General features: G+C 35.3%; 1 protein-coding gene across 1 annotated transcript; it reads right to left on the bottom strand.

The window, feature by feature from the left end:
• Nucleotides 1–11,036: 11,036 nt before the first annotated feature.
• Nucleotides 11,037–15,082, bottom strand: LOC142617092 (putative disease resistance protein RGA3). The gene is made up of 3 exons (XM_075789786.1): nt 12,187–15,082; nt 11,760–11,810; nt 11,037–11,197 (listed from the first exon to the last, which is right to left on the bottom strand). Exons 1-2 carry the CDS (start codon nt 15,074–15,076, stop codon nt 11,785–11,787), a joined length of 2,916 nt encoding a protein of 971 aa, XP_075645901.1. The 5' UTR covers nt 15,077–15,082; the 3' UTR covers nt 11,037–11,197; nt 11,760–11,784.
• Between the last annotated feature and the right edge of the window lie 782 nt (nt 15,083–15,864).

Genomic DNA, 15,864 nt, shown 5'->3' with positions numbered 1-15,864 from the left:
TAATTAAATGAAGGAACACAAAGATGAAGAGTTCCCTAAGCGCACCAAACAAAGAGAAAATGGAATTCCTTGTGAAAAATTTATCTTTCCCTAATGGATATCAAGAACCAAACAGAACCTAAAGCTTATGCATGGAATGTCTCTCATTATCTATCGACTGTTTCAGCTTCTCTCTTACAATCTCTCTCTCCTTTCTTAGCTATTCAAGTGGATTTGTAGTAGTTCTGAGATTTCGGAGCTTCCAAAGTTGAATAGACCACCATCTGAGAGTAGTTCTATAAACTTCATGGAAACTAGACTGAAATGGACTGAATTGATTGAACTGGACCGAATAGACTGAAATGCATTGAATTGGCCCCAAAAGGAGCAAACTAGACCAAATGCACGATAATTATTATTAGTGATGCACGATTTCTTTAAACAAAAAACTCACAAACATCCTTCCTCAGCTCCTTCAATATTGAAAGAGGAAGGGAAACTTATTACAAAAAGCAAAAGACCATATTAGCATAAGCAATCCCTTTTTTCTTTTCTTTTTATTTGAGATAGTTACTATATGTTGCTAACTTTGTAGTTCAAACTCTTAAAAAGTTTGATTGTTTGTGTTGTGTATATCACATGTGAGTTTGGCCTAGTACCTATGTACTAATGGCATAGTGCATTTACTAGCTTAGGTTGTTAGTATGCACATTCTTTAAGTGTGAGCGACATCTAGAAATCTACGTTTGATTGTTGTAAATAGATCTTCAAGCTTGTCATGAATGATTGATCAATAGTCTTGCTTGATCTTGATACATGCGTAGACTTGTGCCTATATATCTCCTCACAATTATTTTTCTTTTTCAAAAGAGCTCTACAAATGTCAATCTATAAAAAGAGAAAGAGCTGAAAAAGCCATACTTCAAAAACTAGTTTGACTAGGAAAAGGTGAAGCAAATATGTATTAAAATGTCTAGTGCCAAAATCAAAGGCTTATTTGTCAAAAATATGTCAAAAATTTCATGGCATTTTTTCTCAAGAATTTGAGTTGTATTTGATCAAAAGTATGAAAAATGGAAGCCAAATGAAAAGCTTTTAATCAAAATGTAAACACATTGGTAAGGGGTCATATATGTTTATTTCTACAAGTGAGATAAGTCACTTGACTTCGTACTAGTTGTGTATGACTTGATTGAATTGATCATTGAAACTTCATACTAGACTATGGACTAGTTCATACTTGATCCACACACACAACACACAAGTCTAATGTTCAATGAATGCCTATTCCATTTGTGTGATTGTACGTGTTCAAATGTGATGTGTATACTCAATTGCTTGATGTTCAAACACAAAAATATTTTTGAGTATTTTATATGTTTTTGAAAGTGTTTTTATGTTTTTGTGTTCAAAGTTTTTCCAAATTGTCCATTTCAATTTTTGTTGAAAAACTCATTCAGATGCATTTTTGCAAGTAAGTCGTGAGTAAGAACCTACCCACGAAAATGAGGAAGCAAATTTCAGTATTTTTTGAAATTTACACAGAAAACTTCACAACTGCTACGCGAGTAGAAGCTATCCGTGAAATCTGTCAAGGCGCTTTAGAGGCCACTTCACGAGTAACTTTGCAAGAAGCTTACCCGCGAAATGAACGGTTTTATAGTTTTTAGAGCCAAACAATGACAGTTTTTCAAATATCTCTATTTTGCCTCCTCCATGCCTCTTTCAACCCAAAACACCTTTTCTCTCAAAATCTCACCCAAAACTCAAGATCAATCCTTCCTAAGACACATCTAAGGTATGTTTTAACATTTTTTCACTCTTCATTCTTTAGATTAAGTCTTAGATTCTAGGATTTCTATGGTTGGGTTATTTTTGAAAAGGGTTGGGAAAACTTACTTTTCTTGCAATTTTTTTTAAATTTCTTGATTGGGCTGTCCTATTGTTTTGTTTGTGTTGGTGTTGGCCCCAAGTGGCATTTTTAACATGTATTTAGGCAAGATTTCATCAAGTTCATGCATTGTTTTACATGTTGTGGTTTGTATGCACTCTAAGTGTTTGATGAAATGCCCAAATGACATTTTTTCATTGTTTTGGACTCCGATGAGTATCAATTTTTGGGGATTACTATGTTTTTTCATTCTTAACATGTTTTAAATATTGATTGCATGTTTCACACACTTTGTCCCATGAGTGCCATGTCATCCATTGCTCATGCATCTCACATGCACACAACATGCACACTTGATGCACACACTAGGCAAGTCTTGTTAGACGTTTAGCACTTGAAACATGTTTTTGTGACTTTGTTTGCTTGCTTTTATGTTCTTTCTAGGGCTTTTTGTTCCTTTTTATGGACTAACTTGTATCTAATCAAGTTTTTTTCCTGTTTGTGTTTGTCCTTGTTTCTTTGTATTTGTGCTTGTTTTGCAAATGTCTCCTATTAAGAAAAAGGCCACAAAGAAGCCTTCAAAGCGTCCCCGCACCTCCTCAGATTCATTCTGGAATGATGATGCTGATATGGCCTTCAACGATCACTACAAAAGGGCCCCAATCATTTTAGAGATGATTGTGGACTTAGAGTCCCTATAGGGCACTTTCATTCCAGAAGTGTTCAAAGAAAGAACATTGAAAAAGTTGCTAAATTCAATGGGCAATGTATATGAAGATGTCATTCAAGAATTCTTTGCCAATGCCATTGTGGAAGGAAATCACATCAACTGTTGGCTATGAGGGAGAGAGTTCTCAATCTCAAGGGAATTGATTCAAGAGATTTTGGAGATTTGTCCAACGACTCCTCGCACATCTCTACAATATGATGAGAGAAGGGTCCTTGGACGACTCAATAAGAAGGCCTTGCACACCATTATGTTCACCTTAAAAATGCTAACTTTGGCCTACATCATGATCTTCAACCTCTATCCGGTGAGGAACTTGAAGAACTTGTCAGCATCGAGGACCATTTTCCTATTTGATCTCTTCACTCACAAGGAGATCGACATCTGCAGTCACATTTATCACATCTTCACCAAAAGCATCACAAAAAGGAATTCAAGGCTAACTCTACCATTCCCAAGCCTTGTCATGTCTCTTATTTTAAGGGCAAGGGTGAAGATTCCAAGTGGACTTCAAGTAATGCAAAGAGAAGATCCTATTAGTGCGCAAACCATGATCCGAAGCAAAGAACATATTCTTGGACCGTCTGTTGGTGTCTCTCAAATTCCAAGAGATGATGTTGCAGAAGAAGGAGGAGACACTAAAGAGGAAATTGAGCACTTCACTTCTGTTTCGGAGGACACTGCACAACCTTCTTCCTATGCGTGTGCAAGAGCACCCGATCGCCTTGATCATCTAATCAGAAGGGTTGAAGAGTTGCATGTAATGCTAGCTTCCCATATTAGCCACTCCACATCTCAATTCACCTACCTTGAAGGCTAGATCATTGCCCTCTCGTCTCAGATTGATGACATGATGAGGAAGTCGGAGCCGGAGCCGGAGTCGGAGTTAGATACGGAGTCCGATGCATTCTAGTCTCTTTAGCCATTCTGGTAAAAAATGGGGATTAGTTTGAGGGGGAGTACAGCTTGAAGGGGAGCATATTTTTAGTATACATTGGTTTATTTTGGTGGTTTATAGTTTACTTTAAGTTTTTATAACTTTTGGATATTTACTATGCTTTTGTTTAAAGCTTTCAAGTACTTTAGTTTAAAACTTAGTTTTCTTTAGTACTACTTTGTACCTTGGTTGTTATAGCCATTTCTTGATGCTTATCTCTTTCTATTGCTTATAGGAAATTGTGAACTTCACTTCAGTTTCGCTAAACACTGCACAACCTTCTTCCCATGTGCGTGCAAGAGCACCCGATCGCCTTGATCATCTAATCGGAAGGGTTGAAGAGTAGCATGTAATGCTAGCTTCCCATATCAGCCACTCCACATCTCAATTCACCTACCTTGAAGGCTAGATCACTGCCTTTTTTGTCTCAGATTGATTGATGACATGATGAGGAAGCCGGAGCTAGAGCCGGAGCCGGAGTCAGATTCGGAGTCCAATGCATTCTAGTCTCTTTGGCCATTCCGAACAAAAAGGGGGAGTAGTTTGAGGGGGAGTACAGCTTAAAGGGGAGCATATTTTTAGTATACATTGGTTTATTTTGGTGGTTTCTAGTTTACTTTAAGTTTTTATAGCTTTTGGGTATTTACTATGCTTTCATTTAAAGCTTTCAAGTACTTTAGTTTAAAACTTAGTTTACTTTAGTACTACTTTGTACCTTGGTTGTTATAGCTATTCCTTGATGCTTATCGCTTTCTATTGCTTATAGCCGTAGTCTCTTTAATGCATCATGTGTTTGTTGGACATGCAATTGATTTCAGCATTGCTTTTAATTGTATTGCGTGTCCGGATGATCATTTACTTGATGAATGTTCATTGTGATCATTTCTTAATGACTGTTCATGTTTGATCAAGTTATGCTTTATAGTTTATATTTCTTTTGGTATCTTGATCGTTTTTTACTTGTTCCTTATACGTACCTTGTGTTCTACTTGTCGTGAGCTTAATAAAAGTTTGTTGTATGTGCAAGTGTTTTAGGATACAGGAGTATACGGTGCAAGTGCTTCACAACTTCTAGAATTAGGTGTGAGTGAGTTTGGCCTATGTTCCCAAACTCACATTTAGTCTTGAGTCTGTTTAGGGGTTTTGTCTCGGAATAGCCAAAGGGGGAGATTGTAAAGTTGTGATTTCCAACTATGTTGTGTTGGATTTAATTCCGTACCAAATTTGATTGTATTTTATTCAATCATTTTCCCTGTATGTATGTGGGATTAATTGTAAGGGATGAGTGTAAGAGATCGGTGAAGACTTAAGCTTCAAAGGATATACAAGTGGATTTCACGACTGTCACGCGAGAAGCTTACCCGCAAAAAAAGCCACGTGTAAAGCATATGACTGGAAGATAAAGAGTCGTGCCAGGCTGTATGTTTTCGCAAGTGTCTTGCGACTAAGGCCAACACGCGAAGGACCTATGAAATTTTCTGTTTGGCAAAAAGTTATGTTTTGCTTTACTATGTCTTTACCCACACTATATATGCCTGTTGGGCTGTCTTGCAGGATTCGAAAAGCTAGAGAAGATAAGGGTCCGAGAAATTGGTGGGTAGCAGGAGCTTGGAGGGCTCAAGTACATGGGGTAGACTAGGCTTGGAGGGTCTTTTGTTATTTGTGTACTCCAACTTTATTCTCTAGTGGATCAATTTCGACTTGGAGGGTCGTGGAGAGGTTTTTCACCGAGTTCCTCAATTTCCTCTTTGATAACACGTCTCGGTGTTATCTTGTGTTTGCATCTCTCTTCCCTACTCTTTAAGCTTTCCTTTTATTGTTAATAATGAATGAATATGGTTTAGGGTAGTGATAATGGTTTTTTGCGCTTATTTACTCTTGTTCTGCACTTTGTATAAGTTAGAGTAAAAGCTATCTAGTTGTAATTTTTAATCGTGGGTCTGAACAAGCTCTTGTGTTTTTGCACAAATCCGAGCTTTCACTGTGTTTTAAATCAAAGTGGACAATGAGATCGATTGTTGAGTGAGAAGCTTCAAGTTGAGGCCCTATAGCTAAACCGCACTTATTCCTTATAGAAATTTTAAAATAATTGCAAGCTCTAGTTCTAGCTCTCACATCATGTTTAATCAACCATATGATTATATCCCTACAATGAATATAAGATCACTATGGGCTCTTACATTTCTTTAAATCCAAATATGGTAGATGAATGTTGCCCAAACAAGCTTGGCTGCTTGGGCATGGTAACCCTGGGGAGACTATTTGGAATAACCAATTAATACAACAAATACAATGAAATTATTTTCTTTTTTTTCTTTGTGATAATTAATCGGTTATAAACTTGTTATATACTAAATAATTTTTATATCTCTTTTAGCTAAATATTATTAGTTATATACTTGTTATATATCTTATTATATGTTTTCTTATAATTTTAAAATGATTAATTAATTGTTTATAATATCATCAGTTTAACCATCAGTCCAACCCTGGTTGAACTAGAGAACCAAAAATCACTCCATTTTCTGGTTTTTGATCTGTCCGGGCTTTAATTTAAAACCTCGGGGCTAACACTCAATTTTCAATTAACTATGTGGCACAATTATTCAAATGAAAGAATAGAATTGTAACATGGCTTCAATCTGTTCATTCAGTCTTATGGCTTTTGTCTCTTTCATTTTTTTTCTTTTATCTTCTTTTACTTCAAAATTGTCCCTTGTGCAACCTCATAAGGCTATTATGGCTTTTGTCTCTTTCATTTTTTCTTTATCTTCTGTTACTTCAAAATTGTACCTTGTGCAACCTCATAAGACTCTTATGGCTTCTGTCTCTTTCATTTTTTTTTTCTTCATCTTCTATTACTTCAAAATTGTCCCCCTATGGAACCTCATAAGCCACTTATGACTTTTGTCGCTTTCATTTTTTCTTCACCTTCTATTACTTCAAAATTGCCCCCTGTTCAATCTCATAAGGCTCTTATGGCTTTTGTCTCTTTCATTATGCACAAAATTGTCCCTAGGCAATGGTTTTTTTTTTTTTTTAGTATAATCTGTTTTTGGCATTTTTTTCATCCTTTTATTTTTCCCTCATTTATTTCGTTTCTTGTACTTAGAAAAAAAAATAATAAAGTGCAATCCATACACAATTTCTTAATTAAAAAAATAATGTTTTTTTTTCTAATACTGAAAAGTAGAATCAAGGAAATATAAAATATTGGATCCAAGCCCCATGCCTTGAAAAGTTCCTAAAAAAATGGATTGCAAAGATTATAAATTTAATATTATAAGTGATATTAAATTGGGCTGGCTGTAATTAAATTATAAATTCATAATATTATAAGAGATTAAATTTTTATTCAGTTTGGTAAATTTGTAAAATATGGCACTAATTCTTAAAATATTATTTTTATTTACAAAATAGTATAAAATATTATTAACTAACATTTTTTAAGAGTAAGTTAAAAATTAATTTAAAACAGTGCTTGCCTTTTTGATGCTTTAATTTCACATCTTCCATTTAAATACAAAAAAAATAATAATAATAATGTGAAAAATGAAAACCCTTCCTTTTTTTTTTTTCCTACATTATATTTATTCTCCATCTTACATCAAAATCAAATCATCAAAAAATATATATAAAACCAGAGACTCGAGAACATAAGGGGCTGTTTGGATTTATGTTTTTCATCGCTCATAACTCTATTTGGATTTATGTTTTTCAATGTCATTTTTGTAATTAAACACACATTCATGGGACCCACAGCTAGACACAAGTCACATCAGGCGCACCTTTTTCTTCTTCTTTCTTTTTCTTTCTTCTTCACAAACTCACTCCAACGGCCATTTTTTTCTTCTTCTTCATTCTTTTTAATTCATTTCTTCTTCACAAAAGCACATATACTTTATCAAAAGAAAAGAAAAGAAAAGAAACACATGGGTACCGATTTCTCAAACCCAGAAAATCAAACCCATAAACACATGAGTTATATCATACACAAACCCACAAACATGTTCACCATGGGTCTGACTCCATAGCCGCCGCTACTTCACGATTTCACAAACCCACAAAAATCCTCCGTGGCTGCCACCCTCTCCCTCGCCGCTGCTGCTGCTTCACGATTTCACAAACCCACAAGCAACAGAGACAAAGAAAGGGGCATGAACAACAATAGAAAAAACAGAGCACAAATAGAACAATACCCACAAATTTTTTTTACAAATTTCACCGATAAAACTTAAGGGATCTATGAAAAATAAAGCCTTGGGGTTTTCAAAAATCAACATTGATAAAACATAGAGATCAGCGCTGGGCTGAGAAGGTGGGAGATCAGCGCCGATCAACGCAGCTACACGTCAGAGGTGAGAGATCGACGCTGCTACTACACCGATCAGCGCCGCTGCTACACCGATCAGCATCGCCGCTACACCGATCGTCTTCTATCTTACCTGGGTTCGAGTTTATGTTGGAGAGTAACAAGGCAATGTTTTGTGCAGAAGAAAATGAAATGAAAAGGTGAAAGGAGAAGAAAATGAAATGGGTGGGTATGCTCACTGACATTGTGCTCAGGCAGTGGGTCCCACGAGTAGTAGAAAATTTTTGAGTGATGTAAAGTGAAAACAAAAAACCAAACGGGTGTTATTGTGAAATTGAGGTATTTTAAATGATGAGTGATGAGTGATGAAAATTGAGTGAGGAGTGATGAGTGATGAGTGATGAGTGATGAGTGATGAGGAAAAAAAAAAAAAAACCAAACAACCCCTAAGGTTTTGCCATATGGCTCTCTAATCTTGCATATAGCCATCCCTTTTCACCTTTGAGTCTCTAACTCTTCCAGTTCTTCAGATGCTTCAGCTACAACTCTCGGAATTAAATTCCTTTAAGATTTCCAATTTCTCTTTCCTTTCACATTGTTTTTTACCAGTACGAACTCAAGGTGAGTTTTTCCTCTTTTCCTCCCATGATTTTTTATTTTTTATAATGGATATGTGGCTAATCTGCTTTAGATGTGTCTAGCCATGCATAATTGGTTTTCCCTGTGCTGTTTTGTTTGACAACTTTGTACTTTTTGGATTCACAATTCCAGTTCGATGTATAATCTTTTGGTATTTTATGGCATTAATTTGTTTTGAAAATACCATCTCTTTTTGCTTCAATCAGTGGAGCTTGGGTTTGGTTCTATCAGCAATTACAACCCCAAATTCTTTGGTCCGCAATGAAGAGGCTTTCAATACATTCTTGTTTACTGTTAACTATGTAGAAACAAATCAAAGAAGGAGGTGTAATGGAGAAAGGAAAGGAGCTCTTTGAACACCCTAAGAAATAGGCTTTTGCTTAGGTGTAATATTTGGGTGGATTCATGTTGCAAAACATTCATCTTATTCCCATTTGGAACATGCAATCATGTGGTTGATAAAATGTCTCACTCACCTTTGCATTAGTTTAAGTCAACTTCACACAAACACTCACATTATAGCTAAAGCTGATTATGCCATACATTTACGACGACTTCCAAATTTCGTTTTCTCATGTTGATTAATGGTTTAATTTTGTAGGATTTGAGGTTCAGTTAATAGCATGTTGTGTCTATGGAGAGCTATAGTATAATTACAATTAATTCCAATGTCACAAAAGTTGAATGGAGTTCACTATACGTAAATTGCCAAAAACAATTTTGCGTCCAAAATACTCTCTACTGGCAATGACAAAGGGAGATTTGATGGGCTTTTTTTTTCCCCTTTCTTTTCTCAATTCCTCCAATAGAATTCAAAGAAATCCTTGAACCAAATTTCCCCTACCTCTATCAAAAAATTTCTACATTTGCAAAGATTGTTAATATGGACATGCAATTTATATTGGAGTTACATGCACCAAATGTGTGACATACAAATTAAGGAGATGTTTTATTAGTTATTTAGTGCCAATAATTTACAAATATTTATTCTTATCTTAATTAGAATGTAATAATGCTGGGCTTTTTAATGGATTGCAGCATTTGGATTAGTAATGAGCTTGAGGCAGGACATCCATTTTGTTATACCAATGGTCATAGAGAACACATATCTTGAAGAGCTAAGGGAAAATGGAGAGGAACAGATGTTGCCATTAAATGAATGAACAATAGTTATTTTACGTGTTGCTCATTGGAGCAATGAGCAAGGAAGAATGTTGAGATTTCTTTCATTTGATGTTTCTATCAAGTGAAAGTTAATGATTAATTGTAAGCATATGAACGAGTCAATTATGAAATTTTCAATTGCAATGTGAAAGTCAAGGTGCCTATTTAACATTTCATTTATTTTTCATGAATTATGATCTAGAAGCATAGGAAATGAGTTTTATTGCTAATTTTCTCCTCTTTTTTTTTTTTGGAATCAAACACTCACACACAAGGGATTCTGCCTTTGTGTTTGATTCTCTTCTTAATCTATCTCAAATCATGAATAACTATTAATATTTGTGATTCTAAAAAAAAAAAAAAAGGTTCATGATAATATAAGGAGGAACCTATATAACATCATTTTAATATGGAATAAGTCTAACTCACCATCTCTCGACTCTATCTCTCTACATCACCAACATCAAGTGAGCTTCTCATATATGTAACTGATTAGCTAACATCACTGGTACCAACAATTCTAATTGAAAATTTAACTGCAAGTATTTTTTTGGAATTGCGAAAAATGTTTTACTTCATGTTATTACTTTAAAAAATGTTAAACATCCTACATAACCTTCTCATGTAGCGATTTACAACATTATCATTATCCGCGCATCACGCGGGCCTCTTGACTAGTTAAGTTCAAAAGACAGAACACTACATTTCAGCAGAAAAAACAGCCAGCCCCTGCTGCAAAAAGACCAGCTACCACACTAAGTTAAAACGGACAGAGAGACTCATATAACAAAACAACACCCTATTTGTTATTGACATTTTAAAACCATTGTAAAAGCTCTAGTTCTAACTCTCACATCATTTTTAAATCAACTATATGAACATTCTCACTGTGAAATAGGATCATTATCGACTCTTGCATTTCTTTTAAATCCCAAGATGGTAGATGAATGTAGCCCTAGCAAGCTTGCACAAGGTAGACCTTGAGCCTTTTCCCATTGAAGAATGGATCCACTATTTTTATTGGGGACAATTTCCAATTGATACCATAACACACAATGGAATTACTTCTTTTTTTTCATTTTTTCTCTTTGTGCAAATTCAATAAGAATTTCAAAAAAAAAAAAAAAAAATCTGGCAAGCACTATCAACACAAACAGAAATATCCAGCAAAAATCCAAAATCAAGACATCGATTTTTTACGTGGAAAACCCTCCAATGAGAAGGGAAAAACCACGGGACCTAGTCCAGTAAAAAAAAAAATCACTATTGAATAAAGAGTTTACAACAATTTTCACTAATACAGATGCTAAAAACTACCAAAACATTGAAGAACCCAATTTTTAGATTGCAACAAATTTACATCACACTAAAGTCAATTTTAACAATAACAAGAACACCAAGTGGGCCTTAGCATTTGAACAAATGGAGAGGAATTTCAAAAGACAAGCTGCAGATTAACCAAGTACTCTTCCAACACTTACTGCCATAATCTTCTTTGTAAAAGAGTAATCATTAAAGAGATGATTCCTATAGCACTCCAAATGCACCCTGCAGATAACACAAAATAACAGCATTGTCATCCCAATTTACCAGCCTGTAATGAGTTATTATAAAAGGTCCTTACAAGCTGCCCTTTTATATATGTTCAGATCATTTTGTCAAATGCATATTGCTAGAGGCCAATCAAGAACGACTGCAATGACAATGCATGTTGCATCCTCAAGCTAGCCAAAGCTTAACAGTGGCAGGGAATTGTGAAAAATTGCCATGAACCAGTTATTCAAGAGAGACAAAATGGCCAAAAAAAATATTTTGTAACAGTAAGTAATGGGAACATAACACATGTACAAAGAGATTCCACTAAAATTGTGTATGCTTCCAACCACATGAAAAAAATTGATGTTAAGCTCTAGACCAATAAACTATGGTAGAAAATAAGATCATACTAGAGACAAAATGTTCTTTATAAAAGGTTTTTAATAGGGATATATGCATATTTCATTTTAGTTTTTCCTTTTGGGTCCTTCTTAATGTGTGAATCAAATATATGGAATGGAAATTTATTCAAAATATTCAATAACCTTTGATTATAGAGAGTTTAACCAAGTACCTTGACTACTCCACCATCCAAAATCCTAAAAGTATCCGAGTTGTATTTCAACTGTTGACAGAACACAAGGCATTGAATTAAATAATAATAATAATAATAATTACAGAACTTTGAAACAATTCAACAGTTTGGTTACTTTGAAATAAACCAAATTGGCCAAGATTCTATACATGTCAGATTTTTTATTATTAGAAAACTTTTTAAAACCAAAAGCTTTGCTAAAGTGAGCCCCATTTAATTATATTCATTGGTTCCTATATTCTTGAAATCCAAAAGAAAAAAATCATTCCTTTTTTCAAAAAAATGCATTGAAATCAATAAATGATAGAAAATAGAATTCTAGAAAGTTCACTTTCTTTCATTTTCAACTGTTTTCTCAGCTAGCAAACAAAAAATTCAATGAGAAAAAGGTATATAGAATGTGTACCGGTAGTGATATGTGCGATCTTATGCCAATCCTCACCGGTTTCCTTTTTGCATCTTCTCCATAACTCGGGACAATCGAAAATCTTCAAAGTTTGCAAAGACGTGAGATTGCGCATCTCATTAGGCAGTGATCTCAGATCAGGACAGCCAGTAAGTGTAAGACTTTCAAGTGAGATAAGCTTCCAAATCCACCGCGGCAAAGTTTTCAGATTCTCACAGTCTATAATTATGAGCGTTTTCAGGGTGGTAACGTGTTGAAGACCTGCAGGTAAGGAATTCAGTTTTGGAAGGCTCTCGAATCTCAGATAACTGAGGCGATTGAGGTTTCGCCATTCCATTCCATCCACGTCACCTTGTAGATTTAACTCCTTGCAACCAAGAATATATAAAGATTCAAGAGAAATTAGACTCGACGCCCACCCATGTGGTAGAGACACAACATCCTCCATACCCCATATTTTCATATGTTTTAATTTGGAGAGAGGAAAAGAAGAGGAAGAGGAGGAAGAGAGAAGTATTGTCTCTTGAAAAGGCTTTAAGCTAACGTTATATAATGATAGCTCTTTTTCAAGAAAAGGAAACAAGGGCATGGTAGTCATATTAGGAGAACCATCCATCTCTAAAGAAGAAAGACGAGGAAATGAAGGCAGTGACTGGTTATGCTGACTCTGTTGATGATCTGGAGTTGATGCGCTCCTCCACCATCCCTTTAAGTTAGAGCAATCCCAAATGTCAAGTGATTTTAATGATGGGAAGAAGGATAAAGCAAAAACCTCTTCACTCATATCATGATCTGATATATATTCCAAACCTTCCATTTTAGAAAGACATAATGTTTCCAAAAATGGGAGTTTAGACAATGGTGGTAGGTGTTTGCATCTGTAACATTGATCTAAAGTTAAATCAACAAGATTTTCAATGGAAGAAAGCCAACTTGAAAATGTCACACCTGTGTACCACCATACTTTCAAAATTTTGAGATTTGGATGTGGCTGGAGGCTATCTAATAACATCTCATCATGTCCTTTTTGATTAGCCCAACTTAATTCGAGTCTCTCAAGATGTTGCTTTTCCCTTAAATATTTTGCCTCAAATTCTAAGTTAGCATCTTCCAACTGTTCTGAAATTTGGATCCATAGTTTTCCTCTGAGGTTGTTTAGTCCATTTAATTCGCCTAGTCCACCATTATTCCTCGCAATGAATAATGGTAATGATTGAAGACCAGTCATTTTCCGAAATCCTTGAGGCAGTCTTAACTTAGAACAACCCCTATTATCAAGGGGCCTGAGGCTAACCAATTTTGTGATGTCCTTAGGCAATTGTTCAAGATTATCACAATCCTGAAGTTTGAGTGTTTGCAAATTCAACAATGCAGTAATTGAATCAGAAAGAGTTTCAATAGGATTAAGAGAAAGATCTAAGTACTTCAAATGTATTAACTTCCCTATGGAATTTGGAATTATTTTAATATTCAATGCATGTAAATCTAATGCACGCAACCTTGGGAAACTCTCAATTAGTGTACTCAATGTTGACTCATCCATGGCATCAGATGCATACTTACCATGTGTGAAAAGAATTGTACGTAGCTTGCTGCTTGCTTTAACCAAACTTGAAGTTTTAGCAAAAAATGAATAGCTAGAAAATGATACATGACGAGTTTTCCAATCCAAATTGTCAAGTCTACAGTCCGACCCTGCAATTAATTCTGCAAGATCATGGTATAAATCATGCATCTTATATTTTAAAGCTCCATATATATCCCTTACTTTCTCAAAAAAATTATAGAGTAGATCCTTGAAGTATTCATCTGCAACATCTTCTACCTGCTGAGTATCATTTGATAATTGGATAAACCCATGTGCCATCCAGAGTTGAATCATTGTCATCTTATCAATCTCAAAATCTTTGGGAAACAAAGAACAAAAGGCAAAACAACCTTTCAAATGAGATGGAAGATTATCATAACTCAACCTTAGAATGGGAAAAGTACTACCCCCTTGTTCAATTACATTTGTTACTACCTTATATCTGATCTTTGACCACTCGTATGGTTTCTTAGAGTATAGTACATTTGCAATAGACTTTATGGCTAAGGGTACTCCTTGACATTTGCCTACAATCTCCCTTCCATAACCTACTACTGTTGGGTTTTTGGTGTCTTGACTATTTTGAAATGCTAATTTCTCAAATAAAGACCAAGAATAGTCTTTAGAGAGGCCTTCAAGAAAATATGTTGCATCAGCACGTGTAATATCTACAACTGATTTGTCACGCGTAGTTATTACAATTCTACTTCCCTTTGCCCCATTGATTAAAAGGCTTTTAAAGTCATTCCAATTTTTACAATTTTCATTCCAAAGATCATCCAACACAACTAAAAATTTCTTTTGATAAATTTTGTTAACAAGTTTCCTCAATGGATCCGTGTTGTGGACTTGATCCATGAGGACTTCAAGATTAAACTTACAACGTTTCTTTAGCCTTAGTTCTATGCTATCATCTTTATCAATACCATTTACTAGTTTTTCAGCAAATGTTGTCACCTCAAAGACATTTGAGACACACATCCATAATTTTAGCTCAAAATGTGTATCAACACTATCATCATTGTATACACACTGAGCAAGTGTGGTCTTGCCTAACCCCGCAATCCCCACAACAGCAACAACTAAAACATTCTCTTCATTGTTAGGCTCTAGTAAACAATTTATGATTTGATTTTTCTCATCTTCTCTCCCAATAACTCCATTATGAGGAAGCCATGGGCGAGTCTCCCTATTCAGACTCACAATACGCTTTACAGTATTGCGTTCTTTCCGGTGAAACTTTTCCCTATCTTTGGCTATTACATCTAGTTCCTGACTCAGTTTAATTATTTTAAGACTCATCTTATGACGTCCAAAAAGAGCTGAGATTAAACTTAAGAAATCGAGTACCTTTTCTGTAATACTCCCACTCGTCTCTTTTTGCCGCAAAGCTAATTCAGTGTAGTACTTAGACTCATCCAACAAGTCATCTGCATCAAAAACTGCTTCCTTGAGCTTTCCGAGCCAGACTCTTTCTTGATTATTGTGGTTCTGTTCCTCCGCTGCATCCTGGAGTACAGCTTTGATTGTGGAAACAGTTTTCCTGATTTGTTCAAGGCCATCTTTAACATTCCAAAGCGATCCAACCTGTTCAAAAGCAGCAGAGCCCAAATTTTCAACTATGGACCCAGCAACGCTAGAGAGGATTGCTTCATCCATTTGTTAGTGCGTAGTGAGAGAAAAATGAAGGCTAAAAGAGAGAGAGAGAGAGAGAGAGAGAGGCTGGGATTCAAATGCTTCAATGCCAGGGTGTGAAAGGAAAACTTCCTAGTGAGTGAAAATAGGCTATAAGGGCGAGAAGAAAGCTGAAGGGTGAGAGCTTGAAGTGCTTCAATATGCTAGAGAGTGAAAAGGAAGGCTAAAAGAGCGAGAAGAAAGCAAGAGGGTAATGTTGCTGTGAAGAAGGAGACGAGGAGGACCGATTATTTAAAGGGGGAGAAATTTCCGTTACTAGTTTTCCTTTACGAATTTTCTTAGAAAGTTACATTAATCATGCACGGCTTTACAAAGATTGTACCTGGTTAACAATTGCGTTTAGTAAAAACAAAGATAAAGTAAGGGTTTTTTTCATCGTGACTATTTGGCTTTTC

This window comes from Castanea sativa, chromosome 11 (genome assembly GCF_040712315.1).
Source record: "Castanea sativa cultivar Marrone di Chiusa Pesio chromosome 11, ASM4071231v1".
Taxonomy (NCBI): domain Eukaryota; kingdom Viridiplantae; phylum Streptophyta; class Magnoliopsida; order Fagales; family Fagaceae; genus Castanea; species Castanea sativa.
The sequence above is the reverse complement of the archived record's forward strand: the minus strand, read 5'-3'. Positions and strand labels throughout refer to the sequence as shown.

What these genes read in the sequence shown, in the direction of transcription:
- LOC142617092 (XM_075789786.1), bottom strand. Translation starts at nt 15,076, where the DNA reads ATGAGTCTTAAAATAATTAAACTGAGTCAGGAACTAGATGTAATAGCC. An exon ending in GATCGCACATATCACTACCG is followed by an intron (nt 11,811 to 12,186) that starts GTACACATTCTA and finishes TTCTGTCAACAG; the next exon opens with TTGAAATACAACTCGGATAC.